At 33.4% G+C, this 15,723-nt stretch overlaps 1 protein-coding gene across 1 annotated transcript in view; it reads right to left on the bottom strand.

The window, feature by feature from the left end:
* LOC145263662 (uncharacterized) overlaps positions 1-15,389 on the bottom strand; it is a 44,548-nt gene extending 29,159 nt beyond the window's left edge. Inside the window, exon 1 of the mRNA XM_080120535.1 lies at positions 11,010-15,389. Within this exon, the coding sequence (XP_079976661.1) occupies positions 11,010-14,796 (3,787 nt within the window). The 5' untranslated portion in view covers positions 14,797-15,389. The remainder of the gene's footprint in view (positions 1-11,009) is intronic.
* Between the last annotated feature and the right edge of the window lie 334 nt (positions 15,390-15,723).

The raw sequence follows: 15,723 nt of genomic DNA, 5'->3' as shown, positions 1-15,723 counted from the left end.
ACTTTGGATAAAAATTAAAGAAATGTGGGACGCCCTTTCCCCGGAGTATTGCTGCAGTTTAATTCAAGGAATTCCCCAAAAATTGCAGGCTGTCAAATTGCAGAAGGGCTATGCTACTAAATATTAACTAGTTCATTGTTCCTGTTGTATTTTTGTTGCATTAATGTCCTAAATTTACATTTAAATAACAATTTTATATTGTGCGGACTTTCTTTTTGCCTTCTCAATTTCAATTTATTTTTTTTAAATTGACGTATCTCAATTCAAAGAACAAGTAGAATTATAGAAGAATAAAAGCCCAATCAAATGAGTTTGTTTAAACAGTTATATTGAATTTAGCTTAAATTTGCAGTTTTTGAAAAAAATTACAAGTGCGGACTTTCTTTTTGCCGCATATATATATATATATATATATATACATATATATATATATATATATATATATATATCGAAAAAAATTACAAGTGCGGATTTTCTCTTTGCCGCATATATATATATATATATATATATATATATATATATATATATATATATATATATATATATATATATAAACATCATTACGAGAGTCCTTTATATAAAAAAATCAATATTTCGATTTTTTTGTAGTTGTTCTAAAAAACATAAACTTACGCATGTTGATTGTATTCTTTAATAAATAAACTCTAATCAATGAATCAGGCAAGTTGAAATTTCTTGTAATTATTTCTGTCAGACTTTACTGTCACAAGTCTTCCGGATGGCATCGACATTTTACGCATATTTCGATAGCTGATGACGATTACGATTAAATACACACACACACACACACACACACACACACACACACACACACACACACACACACACAAACACACAGTTGAAAATGCTGATTACTGTAAAGTCGATTTAATAACTTCAAGTAGCAAAGTCAATAGGTCAATAGGCATCTCCTGTATTTTCAATAATTATCCTCTGTTTTTTTGTTAGCTCTTCACATCAAGTGGCTTTACGTCTTCTCTGGAGCGATTTCCATAAAGTGAATAGAATATAAATTAATTATCTAATTTTTTTTTTTTTTTCTATCACGTTTTTTTCTCTACGATTCATTTTAATTAATAAAAATAAGACATCATTCATTTGAATTAATATCTTTTAAATAATTTCAGAATTTTTTTAATTATAAAATTATGTCAATTAAATTATAATTCAAATTATGTAGAAATGTATTTGCTTTGCAATAAAAATTGTAGCAAATTTGTTTGTAAATAAATTGATATTAATGGAATTATTCGGACTACTATTTTCACTGCCTATGTTTTATCTATTTTTTTATTTACAGAACGGTTTAGTCGATATAACTTTCGACCTTCTTGAGGTTTACCATTTTGAACTTGGGACTTCTAATATATGATGATTGCAACGTCTTGTCAGACGAGAGCCACTCCCTCAGTCACTAAAATCCATGTGCCGAATATGACTTTTTAGCCCTGCCAGCGACTTGCACACCCTCAATCAGACATGACACTGAAAACGCTCACTGATTTGTATGAGACTAACAGCAGCGGAACCTGTATTATCGTGGGCTTTCATGCGATTAACAAAACCTGCCTTCGACAACAGAGCCCGATCACACACCTTACAGATCCAGAGATCCATGGTTGGGCGGCAAGGTTTGGCATTTCTTACATGCTCTCTTAAGCTTCTCTCGGTCTATTTTGGCTGCTTCATAGTGTTCTGCACCCCTGTATATCAGTGTCCTCCACTGCTTGCGATCATACGCAATATATATATATATATATATATATATATATATATATATATATATATATATATATATATATATATATATTATTTATTCGCGGGTAAACAATTACATTTGGTCGCTACAAACAGCAATCAAATGTAATTGTTTACCCGTGAATGATTAATAAATAAATATTTTGCTCTTGTTATTGAGCACTATCTAACAACCCCGTTGTATTCATTAGTCCCTACTTTTGAATACCTCAAACCTGAATTTATATATATATATATATATATATATATATATATATATATATATATATATATATAACTTTCACTGGTTGAATGATCGCGTCCCTTGTCGAGATACGGTTTACTTGGTCTGTGTTAGTTAATAGAATTTCTTGTGTTCGGGGCGTTTGCTCAGTTGGCAGAGTGCTTGCCTCGCATGCAAGAGGCTCAGGTTTTGAATCCCGGATTCGGATATGTCTAACTGATGAGCCCAAATGAGAGCGAAATTCGAGTCTTGGACTTCCGGTTCATTGGCTATTATGGGTTGGGACACCGTTTAGCTGTGGAAGTAATTATATATATATATATATATATATATATATTTAAAACCCGAGCCTCTTGCATGCAAGACAAGCACTCTGTCAACTGAGCAATATATCTTTGCTACAGAAGAGACGTTGCGAGGCTGTCTCTGCTCTATCATTTGAGTTCCAATCTATGCCCCTCCTTGCCAAACTTTCACAAAAAACATTCGACTAGCTACAACCACTATCAATAATTTTCCCCAATCTCTATCTGTGCCAAAATCTAAACGCAGATTTTATAAACAAAGCTTCTTTCCTAGAACTTCCCACCTTTGAAACTCAGTTCTGCTGGCTGTTATACTGGCTGACTCTAATATGGTGCCGTTCAAGTCTAATGTAAAAAGTTTCTTGTTTAACCGTCCTCTAAAATATAAAAACGCAACTTTGTCAAAAGCAAGTTTTTTCCTAAGAAAAGTACAAAAATTATTTGCTATAATTGTGGACGACCTAATCACAAGAGTTTCCAATGTAGATACAGGACTCAAAATGGCGACTACTTTAAAAATGTATGTTCGCTAACAGAGCTCTCTACAAAGGTAAATGGCTTGAAATCACTCGGTAATCCTTAAGGACTATGGAAATTAACAGACTGTCACTTATAACTTCACCAGACATTTTTAAAGAATTTGCAGTTGTCTCGGCTCTTATAATATAATCAGTAATAGTTTCGGCTTCCATTCGTTTTAGACTGAACTGTGTATAAAGAAATAATTTTGGGTTTTCCTTTTGATAAATAATGCTCTCTCAATATGTTTAATGCTTTGCAGCCGTCGTCCAGGGCTTCTCTCATTACCAGTGATAGACTTCGGTCATCTAAACACTGTATTAATTCCACAAAGACAGTTGCGTTCTTTTCAATGAATTCGGGGTCGTTTCTGTTTTCAGGTTGTGTTTGTAGTACTTTGTGTAGCTTTTGGATTCGTAGATATCCTAGAAATTTAACTTGCCACAATTCGAATTTTGATTCGGATCCATCGAAATAAAGACGCATGCTGGGCCCATAACCTCTAGAAGTGTAAGCCATTTTGAGTTTCAGAATAGTTTCAGATGGTTCGCTGTTACACACAAGTCCTGGGAGGTGATTTGTTTGTAGTAGACAGTTCCAAAAACAACATATTCTTACCGTGTCGAAAACCGGGAAAAGAACATGTGAAATTGCTCCAGAAAAGGTTTAATATTTATGAAGCAATTCTGGTTTCTGATTGGTTGGTAGCAGAACGTGAATTAATTTGATTCGTCAGTTCTTAGCAGCATCGTTTATAAATAGAATCGTCCGACTGTGTGGGATCATACCCCATTATAGAACCAAAATATTGCAACAATCACATTCGACTAAACTTGCACCATTAACGATTACTACACCTTGCATTCATTAACCCTTATCCTCGAGTGTGCTTCGAGCCTTGATAAATATATATGCGTGTGTGCATACACACAACTATAAATGTAAATGCATATACATACATATGTATATATATTCGTTGTTTTCATTTTTTTTTTATTTTACTTATAAAATAGTCATCGACAGACACGTTGGATAGGACCTGGGGAACTGAGCCCTGGTAAAGTAAGCCGCGCCTATGAGTCGGCGACACATTTGTCTGTGGATAACCATTTTACAAGTAATATATATATATATATATATATATATATATATATATATATATATATATATATATATATACATATATATATTTATATATATGTATGTATGTACACACACACCCACACACACACACACTCACATATATATATATATATATATATATATATATATATATATATATGGAGAGAGAGAGAGGGAGAGGGAGAGAGAGATGCTATTTCCAGTTAGACAGGTATAAACAGAGGCTGAAGAGAGTCCGACATAGATGATCAGATTCGTTCATTTTGTTTTGGATTTGAAAGCGACGGTACCAATGTTATTCTGACCTTGTGCAGTACACATACACACATATATGCGAGGATAGTTCACAAAAGTAAAGCCTATGTATTTTTTTAACTCAAAATGTTGAAGAGCTACGAAAACAGGAGTGGTAACATTAAAATGAGCGACATTTTGTGTCACCACCGTTCTCGATGACTCATCTCTGGTACTAACGCACGTCCTTGACAGGGGTGGTTTTTGTAACTTGCATAATTTCAGTCATCATAACAATGCAATTTGCATATATATATATATATATATATATATATATATATATATATATATATATATATATATAATTATAAAACTCAAATGACCTTGTAGCGAGTATTGTAACCCAAAATCCGGTTTACGACATCCGGTTGCGCATGCGTACATAAACATAAACCCATAACAACGTAAACAAATAAACACAAATCGCTGGACCGGTTCGTTCAAACAAACAGATTCCCTTAGAAAAGTGAATATCTTAAATTTATTGAATAAAAATCTTCAATATATGCCAAACGTGATTACAAATAATACGTATAATCATCGACCTGTTTCATATATACGATATATATTATACTAAATAATCAACGCGACAATAAAACGTATTGTTTTACTGTGCACGTTTTCAGCGTCCCAATTGTTTTTTTTTTCGCGTTTAAATTATCCAAATAAACAATTCTTAATACTTTCTGCTTTTTTTCTTACGTCGTTCATTTCCGTATTACGTTTAAGTTATTTTAACGCAATTTTCTTGCAAATAAATCTACTTTAACCTGTTGACAGCCATAAAAGCATTTTACAGCGGCGATTTACCCACCGACTTCATTTTTTTTAAATTTATTCTCCATTTTATAATACACCTTTCTTAAGAAAATTCATAATTTTCTTTCTACACTACCAACATAAATAAATAACCCTGAAAATATGTTTTTTTATTTGCGTTACAAATAAATAATCAACGCGACAATAAAACATATTGTTTTACTGTACACAGTTTTCAGCGTCCCAATTGTTTTTTTTTTTTCGCGTTTAAATTAAAAGATATATCAAAATTTGAATTTAACTTTAAGTATTATGGTATCTGTTCAGTGCACATTTACCTATAAGTGTGGCAAACCACTAATAGTTCAATGGCTATAAGTTTTTTTTTTTTTAAATAAACAATTATAAACAGAACGACTCATAGAAATCTATCTATATTCTTTTTTCATTTTAATATACTTTCATAGAAATGTTTCTGTTATTTCACAAAAAAACTATTTTCTTTACGTCACAAGTGTCACGCGCATACATGAATTCCATAGCTAATATAACATACTGACCCAACGGGTCACGGGTAGACTAGTATATATATATATATATATATATATATATATATATATATATAATTCGAGTTAATTATATTTTATTTTTGTTTCATTATATCGAGTTAATTATATTTTATTTTTGTTTCATTATATTGTATATATATATATATATATATATATATATATATATATATATATAATTCGAGTTAATTATATTTTATTTTTGTTTCATTCGTATTAAATCACACATTTAATTGTTTATAAGTGAAAATTTTAATGACAGGAAATGAATATTTTTAATATTATAATTATTTTATTTTTCTCTATTATTTAATTCTAATTATATTAGCTTAAAAGTCGTTCCTTATAGCAAAAATTCAAAATTGCAACCAGAAAATGTCAAATCGCTAGCTATCAAAAAAAAAAAAAAAAAAAAGAAAAACAATAAAAAACAATCATGGAAATTTCTTATTAATTTCTTTTTCTTTGAATAGTTTTGGAGTTTCAAAGAATTACACCATATTATCGAGAGAAAAACAAAATTTAGCAAATTTCCGGTTCTTATTCTTTTGTCATATTTCAGCTCCTGTTTTTGATTGCCTTTGAACTTTTAATTCAATTTCTGTGTAGTTTTAATTAAAAAGTAGTATATATATATATATATATATATATATATATATATATATATATATATATATATATATACGTTTGCGTGTGTCTTTATCTATATGTAAAACATTGTTTGTTTGTGAGTTCGTTTCTTTATCATAAGTACATTTGAGAAATTTTATCACTACACAAGTAGAAAGGCGCGACATATAAAATTAACAGTAGATTCTTTGATATGACAGGTGCGCCTTCGAAATAAATGTTACTATTTATATAATGGCATGAATTAAAGTTTCAAATGCAAAAGTCAAGTATCATGGTTCAGTTGTGTTCTAAATAAAGACATTCATTTTAGACGCGACCCTGTAATATCAAAGAACCTATCGTTGACTTTACAGGCCTTTCTGCTGATGTGTTAATAAAACTTCTCAAATGATGTTAGGCTGTCTAAAGTGTTAAGTTTGGTCAAAAACGCCTGTTCGTTCTTTCATCAGATTTTTTTTCGATTATAGAATTATATTATATTATAGATTATTGAGAACTTTCTGATACAGACCGTGTAGCGAGAATAAAAAATTATAACTAATTGTTTATAAGTGAAAATTTTAATAACAGGAAATGAATATTGGAGTTTTATTTTTGTTTCATTCGGAAGTTATATATTTTTTGTAAAAAAATTTTTATAGAAATTTTGTAAATTTAGAAAAAGTCCAAGCTCAATGAATACTTTTTATTGGGTTCCAGAGCATATATAGCGTAGAATATGTCATCTAATTTATATGCGTCATTGTAGTATGTCTAGGCCCAAGTATGAAAATTAGGCAGAAAAATAATTAATATATATAGTGCTTTTGGCCAAGATCAAAGTTTGTCTTTTGGAGATTTTACTTTTTTAAATGTTTTAATTTTATATTGGAATTTTTTTAATTGTAATTTTTTCTTTAAACGAAATAAATTAAATATTAAGATCAAAGTGTAGTATCTGTTCTTCAGATGCGGCACTTCCATGTCTCGTTCTCTTTCAGTGGAGGAGAAATCATTCACGACTGAGACAATTTTTATTTTTCTACGTTAACGTTAAAAAACGACCCTGGTGTCTAACTCTGTCCCGTGGGGAAGCATTGTAAATAGGTAGGATATATATATATATATATATATATATATATATATATATATATATATATATATATATATATATATAATCAAAAAGGCTTAGTTCTTTTTACTAAAGATTATATGTTCATTATTATATTAAAGCTGAGTTAATCAACAGTTTTTTCTTTTATAGTTTAATCACGTAAAATACATATTAAAATAGTCGTCAAATTTATAAAAAAGAATCATCTAATTTATGTGCGTCGTTGTAGTATGTACAGACAAAAGAATGAATATTTGACTCTGGGAGACTTGTTGTCACTCAGCTTCCAGAGAACACCACAGGTCTCCAATCAGATCGTTTGCTGACTCGTGTGAAAGCTCCAGGTGAGCTAATAATAACACTTTTTATTAATAATGATGCTAATAACAATAATAATGGTAACAGAAATAATAACAACAATAATAACAACAGCAATAATAATATTAATTATAAAAATAATAACAATGACATCAAAAAACAGCAGCAACAACAATAACAACAATAATAATAATAATAATGTAAATCAACTCTTACATTTAAAAGCCAAAGTCGTTGTAGAATAATTTATTCGATCGTATTATTTGGATTATTCTCTAACGACTGTGATTATCTTTATGTTATTCTTATAATGTTTCGGCCAATGTAACCTCCGACCTTCTTCAGATGTACTTTGTCAAACTCGGGAATCTACCTGCATGGTCATGTAGCGCAACGGATATAAGTGCTAAGTGTAATCGGTTGAAAGTGACAGTCTTCTGGGGATTGAGATTTCAATCCTCAATGCGGGCGATACTAAAAATACTATTGTGAATTATTTTAAGACTTTCAGAACGAGAGCATGTTACCCCTGTGGGTTAAATAAAGCGTTCAAACCTTGACACAGATTGACACGTGTTCGACATAATGATTCTCGAGTTCGACAAAATGCCCTTGAATAAGGTCAGAAGTTACATCGGCCGAAACGTTGTAAGAATAACAACTATAAGAACAATAGTCGAAATAATCCAAATAATATGAAATATCAATCCTTAATAAAAAATTCTGCAATATACGCCCATTTAATTGTGTATTATTGGTTTTAAGCTCTATCTGAAAGGATATTGAGCTCTTTTCGTGGGGAAGGTCAGGTTTCATGACTGGACACGTGATTTTGAGAAGTTGTTTTTCTATTGATATCCATAGATTATTAGAATTAATTAAAGCTTGTTCTCTAAGACATTTTCCTATATACCTTAATCGTACAAAAACATGCTTTAGAGATTGAGTTATGTTTGATAAAACTTCGAATTACTTGATGCAAAACAATATCGTTTTCTCACATTTGTTAGTTTTATATATGATTTCTGAATTAATTCATTGATTTATATATATATATGTATATATATATATATATATATATATATATATATATATATATATAGAGAGAGAGAGAGAGAGAGCCATGTTATATATTCTTGAAGCACGTTTTTCGCTCTATCGAATCATGTTATTCATTACTGTTTACAATCTCTTCATTAATTCAGGTTTATCGACAGCATGGACAAAATTCCAATCCGCTCGATTTTCTTGTTTCCGTTCAAACTAAGTCGAAAAGCTGCCGAGACAGCTCATCATATCAATGATGTGTTTGGCCCATGAACCACTAACGAAAATGTGGCACAGCGGTGGTTCAAGAAATTTCACAATGGTGACGAGAGCCTCGAAGATGACGGTCGCGGGGTTCTACTATATATATATATATATATATATATATATATATATATATATATATACTAGCAAAAGTACCCGTTGTTGACTGTGTTCAAAAACAGCCTACAGAAAATGGACTCTGATTTATGAAAGTATGATAGGTTATGAAAAGGAAGGGTTGTAAAGAGATAGCTTCGAATTTGGGGGTATCAAAACCAAAGCAAAATATGATGAAAGTAAAAATAAAATAGATAAACACCATAATTTATTATACCATACCTGTTCACACTGAAAGACTTATCATTCTGTGGATATATTAAAAAACCTTGTTAAACTTTGTGACATATTTCCATTCTATGGAGGTCAGGCGCGAACGAACACCCCATAATTTTATCATACAATATTTCTTCAAACTGAAACATAATTATCAAAGTATAACTACGCAGATAGATATGAAAAGTCTTTATTAAAGTTTGTGCCTATTTCCATTATATGGAGGCCAGGCGCGAACGCAGACCCCACAATTTTATTATACCACCCCTATTTAAGTTAAAACATACTTATCAAAGTATTATTATGTACATCTTTATCAAAAACACTTGTAAACGTTTTTTTTTCATTTTTCAATTTTTTATTTCCATACTTTGTGGACCAGGCGCGAACGCAGACCCCGCAATTTTAATGAACCACCGTTCTGCAGGATCAAACATACCCATTCCTGCGTCTCGATACATCTTCTATCATTATATGTAATCAGTTTTTTAAAATAGTCAACCATATAGGAGCCTATTCGTGACCACACACACACACACACACACACACACACACACACACACACACACACACACACACACACACAGACGTTCAGCTTTATATAATATATATATATATATATATATATATACTTATGGTGACATAATTATCAAATTAATGAAAGCAGCTGATAAATTAATGTGTTACATTTTAAATGTGGATTTTTCAAAAAAAAAAATATACTTCTTATCAAAATGGAAAGCCATTTTCAGAATGATCATGTTTTTAATTTATTAGTTTTTTCAGTATTTTAAGGAAAACTTATTTTGAAATAAAAAAAATGTACGATTGTATCGAAAGTGTGATAAATAATGAACTTTAGAGTTTTAAGAAAGACAACACAATTGTTAAATCTTTTATACTTTTTGATTTAAGTGTCGGAAAATCAATGTAAGATATGACAGAAGGAGATTAGAGTGAAAGTAGTCATCTATGTGAAGATTAAACCAGTTATCCAAAACAGTCACACACATGGCAATTTAGCTACACAGATTTTTCTGCGTTTCATCTTCGCGAGACTTCATCAGGAATGCCATATATATTTTCATAACTTACTACCTAGCTCTATCTATGTATTGAGCACTGTTGAAGTAAATACTAAAAATTTACGCATAAAATTATATCTTTTGTATATAAATTTATGTGATTAAATGAAGTGTATATATATATACACACTGAGGGAGGGAGAGAGAGAGAGAGAGAGAGAGAGAGAGAGAGAGAGAAGGTGTTTCTTGACATTTAAATTAAAATAAATCACAGAAATATATTTTTATTGTACAAATATATGGTTTATTCCAAAGATTAATTCTTGGCATTTATAAATCAAATCCAATTTCGAACATATGGCGCCCGCGGTCGCGTGTACATGGCAGAATCTAGAGTTCTAATTTTACAAAACTCTAACTAATAATTTAGCCTTATTTCGACAATAACGCGTCGAATGTATTCTAAGTGGTCTATTCTGTCTAGTTTCTTAGCGTAGACATAGGACTTAAAATATCCCTTACGAAAATAATCTAATGGGGTCTAATTGTACGAACGAGGCGGCCAGGTATATATATATATATATATATATATATATATATATATATATATATATATATATATATATATATATATGAACACTAGTTTAGACAATATACATATTGTGTGTGTGTGTGTGTGTGTGTGTGTGTGTGTGTGTGTGTGTGTGTGAATATGAAATAAATTCTTACCACTGGTATTCCAGGCAGCCTTCATTTTCCCGGTGGTCCCCTGCCTCAGCGAATTCTCCACGTATTCGAGCGGGTCGACACCGGACATCAGGATCTCTCTGAGTAGGGCAATGTAGGCGATCGCCAGTCGCAAGGTGTCGATCTTGGATAGCCTTTTCTCGTAGGGGAAGGTCGGCACGTGACAGCGCAGCTCCTCGAAGGCCGAGTTGATGCTCAGCATCCTCTTGCGTTCGCGAATGTTGGCCGCGTGCCGTTGGATCTGGTAAGGGTTCGGCGTCAGGCAGCGTCGCTTTCTCGGGCTAGCCTCTCCGCATCCACGTGTGAAACCGGGGCGGTCCGACATGGATCTGACGATGCGCTCCTCGTCACGGTCGACCGTCTCCTTGGCAGCGGCACCACAGCCACCGCCACCGTCGAAACCGACACCTCCTCCAAAGCCGTCGACAAGTGCCTCCACTCCGCCTATTCGCCCTTCTTCTCTCTCAATGCTGCTACAGCGACTACCAACACTACCCACACTACTGCAAACAGAAACGTCACCATCGATACCACTGGTTTCGTTCACTCTTACTTCCACCCCTGCAGCCCCTCCTTCTCTTCCTCCTACTACGTCTCTTCTTTCTCTCTCTCCTTCTTTACCAATTATTAGGACTTCATCTAGATTGTCTCTAAAACAGAAGGAATATCGACTGTTGTTGCTATCTTCTTCGCTGAAATCAAACACGTTTGAAGTGTATCTTTGATAAAGTTCAGCATCTAATATGTTATTCCTGTATAGTAATCCTTCATAATAGTTATTATTATTATTATTATTATTATTATTATTATTATTATTATTATTATTATTATTGTCCGTGTAATAACCACTTATATATTCTTGTTCATTGCTATATTGCCCACCGGGCGTTGAATTCGCCAATCTACTCCTTAGACACGGACTCGAACCTTGACTGTCGTCATCATCGTCAACTTTGTTATCCTCTCTTTCTTTTCTCCTTTCTGCCGCCCCCGCGTTTTCACTTTTCCTTTCGGATGTCTCCAATCGAAGATATCGTTGCCGCTGCTGATGATAATGGCTGCGATGTTGTTGTTGATGATGATGATGATGATGATGATGATGATGATGATATGGCGTGTTGTCTCCTTGAATGGGCTGGTCTCTCAGAGGGGATGACATCAGCAAAAGGGGTGGTGACTGGTATGTGAAAGCGGGAGGAGGGACTGGCGCCAGAGTCGGGCGGTTACAAACGGGTTGGAACTTGTTTGGCAACTTTTTCGGATGCAGAGGAGACATTCGGTCGCTGATGGCATCATCGAGTTCCCCAGTTTGAATGTTCGTGAGGTCTCGGCATATATCTGCGGATTTATTACCAAAAAAGTCGTATCTTCCTGTGAATTCCCCTTGAGATGGGGTCGGCTTCAGTTGCATGTATACGCAGGACGTTTTGGAACTCGGAGAAAAATCTGTATCCACAGGACCTGAAATGATAGACTCTTTATTGTGTCTTGTTTCTTCCTTCAAGATTTTCGCGCTCGCAGACTCCAATTCTTTAAGTTGAATCACAAAATCAACTTCCTCATCTCCCTGATCTACTTCTATAGACAATCGTTGTCTTTTAGCCACTTGATGAAAACTTTCGTCTGAGCATGCGTGAACGTCATACGGAGAGTCATCTGAATACCTGGAAGCGAAACGATAAAAGTTTGCAGTTTGTTCTTCATCAGCATCTTCAGCATCTTCAGCATCTTCGGCACCGTTAAAATCGGAATCCATGTACGTTAAAAATCCAAGCGCGATTTTTTTGGAGAATAAGGATTCGCATTCTTGTTGTTGGCAAACGTTTGGGAAATTAGGGCGTTGCGTGTTTCCTGGAAATCGATGGGAGTTTTTGTGGACACTAGTTTTTTCTGTTACTTGTTGGTTGTAGCCTAGCACACTCTGCTCTGGAAGAGGTATTTGGCTCAAAGTGGTCACTTCCGGGTGGAATGTAATTGTATCATTTTTTTGTTTAAAGATCTGTGGAAAATTGGTGTCATCCTGTATTTTATAATTTACTTCCGGTATGTTGATCAATGTTTCTTTAGGATTATTGCCAATAAGTTTAAATATATTATTATTAGTAGTAGTGGTAGTAATTGTAGTAGTATTAGTATACGGGTATCCGTTGTTGTTGTTGTTGTTGTTGTTGTTGTTGTTGTTGTTGTTGTTGTCTGGCTTATTTTCGTTATTCGTTGCTCTTTCTTTTCCTCTAACTTCGCCTCCTTCTTCTTCCACTTGTTGACAGGTATAGCCGCATGAATTAGTTTGTCGGGCGTGGTCGGAATTGCTACTTATGTCATGAGGGTCATCAACGTCCGCATCCACATCACAGCTTCCGCGATAAAGCAAACGCTCTGTAAATCGCAGTTGTTGCTGGCATTCGCCTCTGCCACAGTTCGATTGTTGCCAATGAACGTTTTCTACTTGGTGGCAATAACAATCCGTTTCTTGGTAATCCAAATTATGTCGATTAAGATCTTTTTGATGATACTCGTGATGATGATGACGTTGATCAAAATCAGTAGCCACCTGGTGGTCGTTATTAGAACTAGCACAGGTAACCGACCACTTCTTTTCGCCCCAGCGTGAAGATTTCAAATCATATGTGTTCGTATTTGGAAACGAATCTTTTATGAATATATCCTCGCCATCGTTTTTTATGATCAAATCTTCGTTTGGTTTAGTCTGCTGCTGTTGTTGAGGGGTTTGTTGTCGTGTTGGGGTCTCTTTTTGCAGCTGACGAAGCACCAATGTACGCGGTGTGTCAGGTAGGAGGTGGCGGGACTGATGGATTGCAGGATGCTCCCTTGTCTCTGAATGATTATTAACCCTGTTTTTTTTTAGCCTCTCAATTTTTTGCTTTGATTCTGCAATGTTTTTTGCGTTTTTAACTACTTTCGTTTGTTTTGTGTTGTTTTCTTTGCCAGCGACCCCATCGTCCTCTTTTTCTGCACCGTTTTTCTCCGAATCCGCCTTGTCCTTCCCCTCTCGGTAGAATTCTGTTTTTGTCACGTTTGGTCTTCCATACAAAAGCTTGTCATCCCCAGACGACATTTGCTGATGTCTCGGATAATGGCGGACGAAAAGTTCATTGTGTAAAGTGGTTTCTTCTTCTTCTTTTTGTTGTTGTTGTTGTTGTTGTTGTTGTTCTTCTTCTTCTTCTTCTTCTTCTTCTTTTCCAGCTATTTCCTTGCTTTTCTTTTTCTGTTTTTCCTGCTTTTTTCCCTTTCCTCTCCTGTTATTTTCCCCCTCCTCCTCCGCATTCAAAGTTTCATTTCTAATGCGACGAGGGCGGCCAAGACGATAAAAGTTCCCTTTTCCTTTTTCTTCTTCTCCTCCTCCCTTTCCTCCTGCTACTTCTTTTTCAGACCATTCAAGCATCGCTTTAGCTCCGCCCATTTTTCCATTAAGCTCCGCCCAGTCTCCAAACTCCCTCGAGGCTTCATCTCCTCCAATCACTACTTTTACTTCGTCAATGCACCCTTCTCTTAACTCTCGCTCATCCTGCTCTTCTCGTTCTTTTCTGGAAACGATGCTGCACAAAATACCGCCATTCAAAGATAAGTAATCATTTTGAAACTGCGACGTCTCTTCTTCTTCTTCTTCTTCTTCTTCTTCTTCTTCTTCTTCTTCTTCTTCTTCTTCTTCTTCTTTCTTCTTTTTGAATACGTTTGATATTTCCCCAAAAGCTAAATAGTTAACTTCGTGAAATGGAGTTAAGGTCTCAACCAATGTAAATAGCGGCATGACTATCAAAATGTCGACAAAATAGAAAGAAATAATTATATAATCAGATGATTTTACAATTTGATTTGATTTTCTGTTCTTTTTATTTACTTTTATTGATTTTTATTTTTACCTTGTTTCAGTCATTTTAAAATTTCTATTTAAAGAAGCTACTTACAAGATGTTTTTATTTAGGCTGTCGCCATATTAATTCATAAACGTTCTTGTGCATAGAGATACAAATATATGAACGGGGAGATAGATAGATAGATAGATAGATAGATAGATAGATAGATAAATAGATAGATTATTTGTAAAACTTGCTGTTTATTTTTGTACTTCTTACATCTTAAATTAATTTCCTGTTTGTTGATGATATAAGTTTCGTTGTTGGGATTTTTTTTTATTATTTTAATATTTATTTAATTTTCACGTTTGATAATTGTATTTCATTCTTTTTCTAAATTGATTCATTGAAGTTTTTTTCCACAGATTTGGAAATGTTATTTTCAATTTTTATATAAGATTTCACAGGAAAGTTCAGAGAGAAGGATTTCTTTGTTTTTACACTCTTTAAATTGTTGCTTGATCTATCTTGACGACCGCCGCGGGACCTGAGGATTAAAAAAAAAGGAAGGATTATATTATTTGAAAATAGCAGGGTTACCCGACGTTGTTCGGGAACATGACTAATAACAAAATATTTAATTAAAAAATAGTTAATAACAAAATAATTAATAACAAAAATAAAAAGTTAATTAAATGTGTGCAACATGACTTACTCTTTCATTTTCCTTCATTCTCTTTTTCTTTCTCTCTCTTTCTCTTTATCTCTTTCCCTTTCTCTTCTTCTTATCGTTTCCTTCTTTTTTTCTTCCTCACCTCATACTCTTTCTCATCGCTCTATCTTTGTATTTCTACTTCTTTTAAACATACTTTCACACCCGA

The sequence above is a fragment of the Euprymna scolopes genome, chromosome 39 (genome assembly GCF_053919585.1).
Source record: "Euprymna scolopes isolate OS-2025 chromosome 39, ASM5391958v1, whole genome shotgun sequence".
In the NCBI taxonomy this organism is placed as follows: Eukaryota; Metazoa; Mollusca; class Cephalopoda; order Sepiida; family Sepiolidae; genus Euprymna; species Euprymna scolopes.
This window is presented reverse-complemented; position numbering and strand designations above follow the sequence as displayed.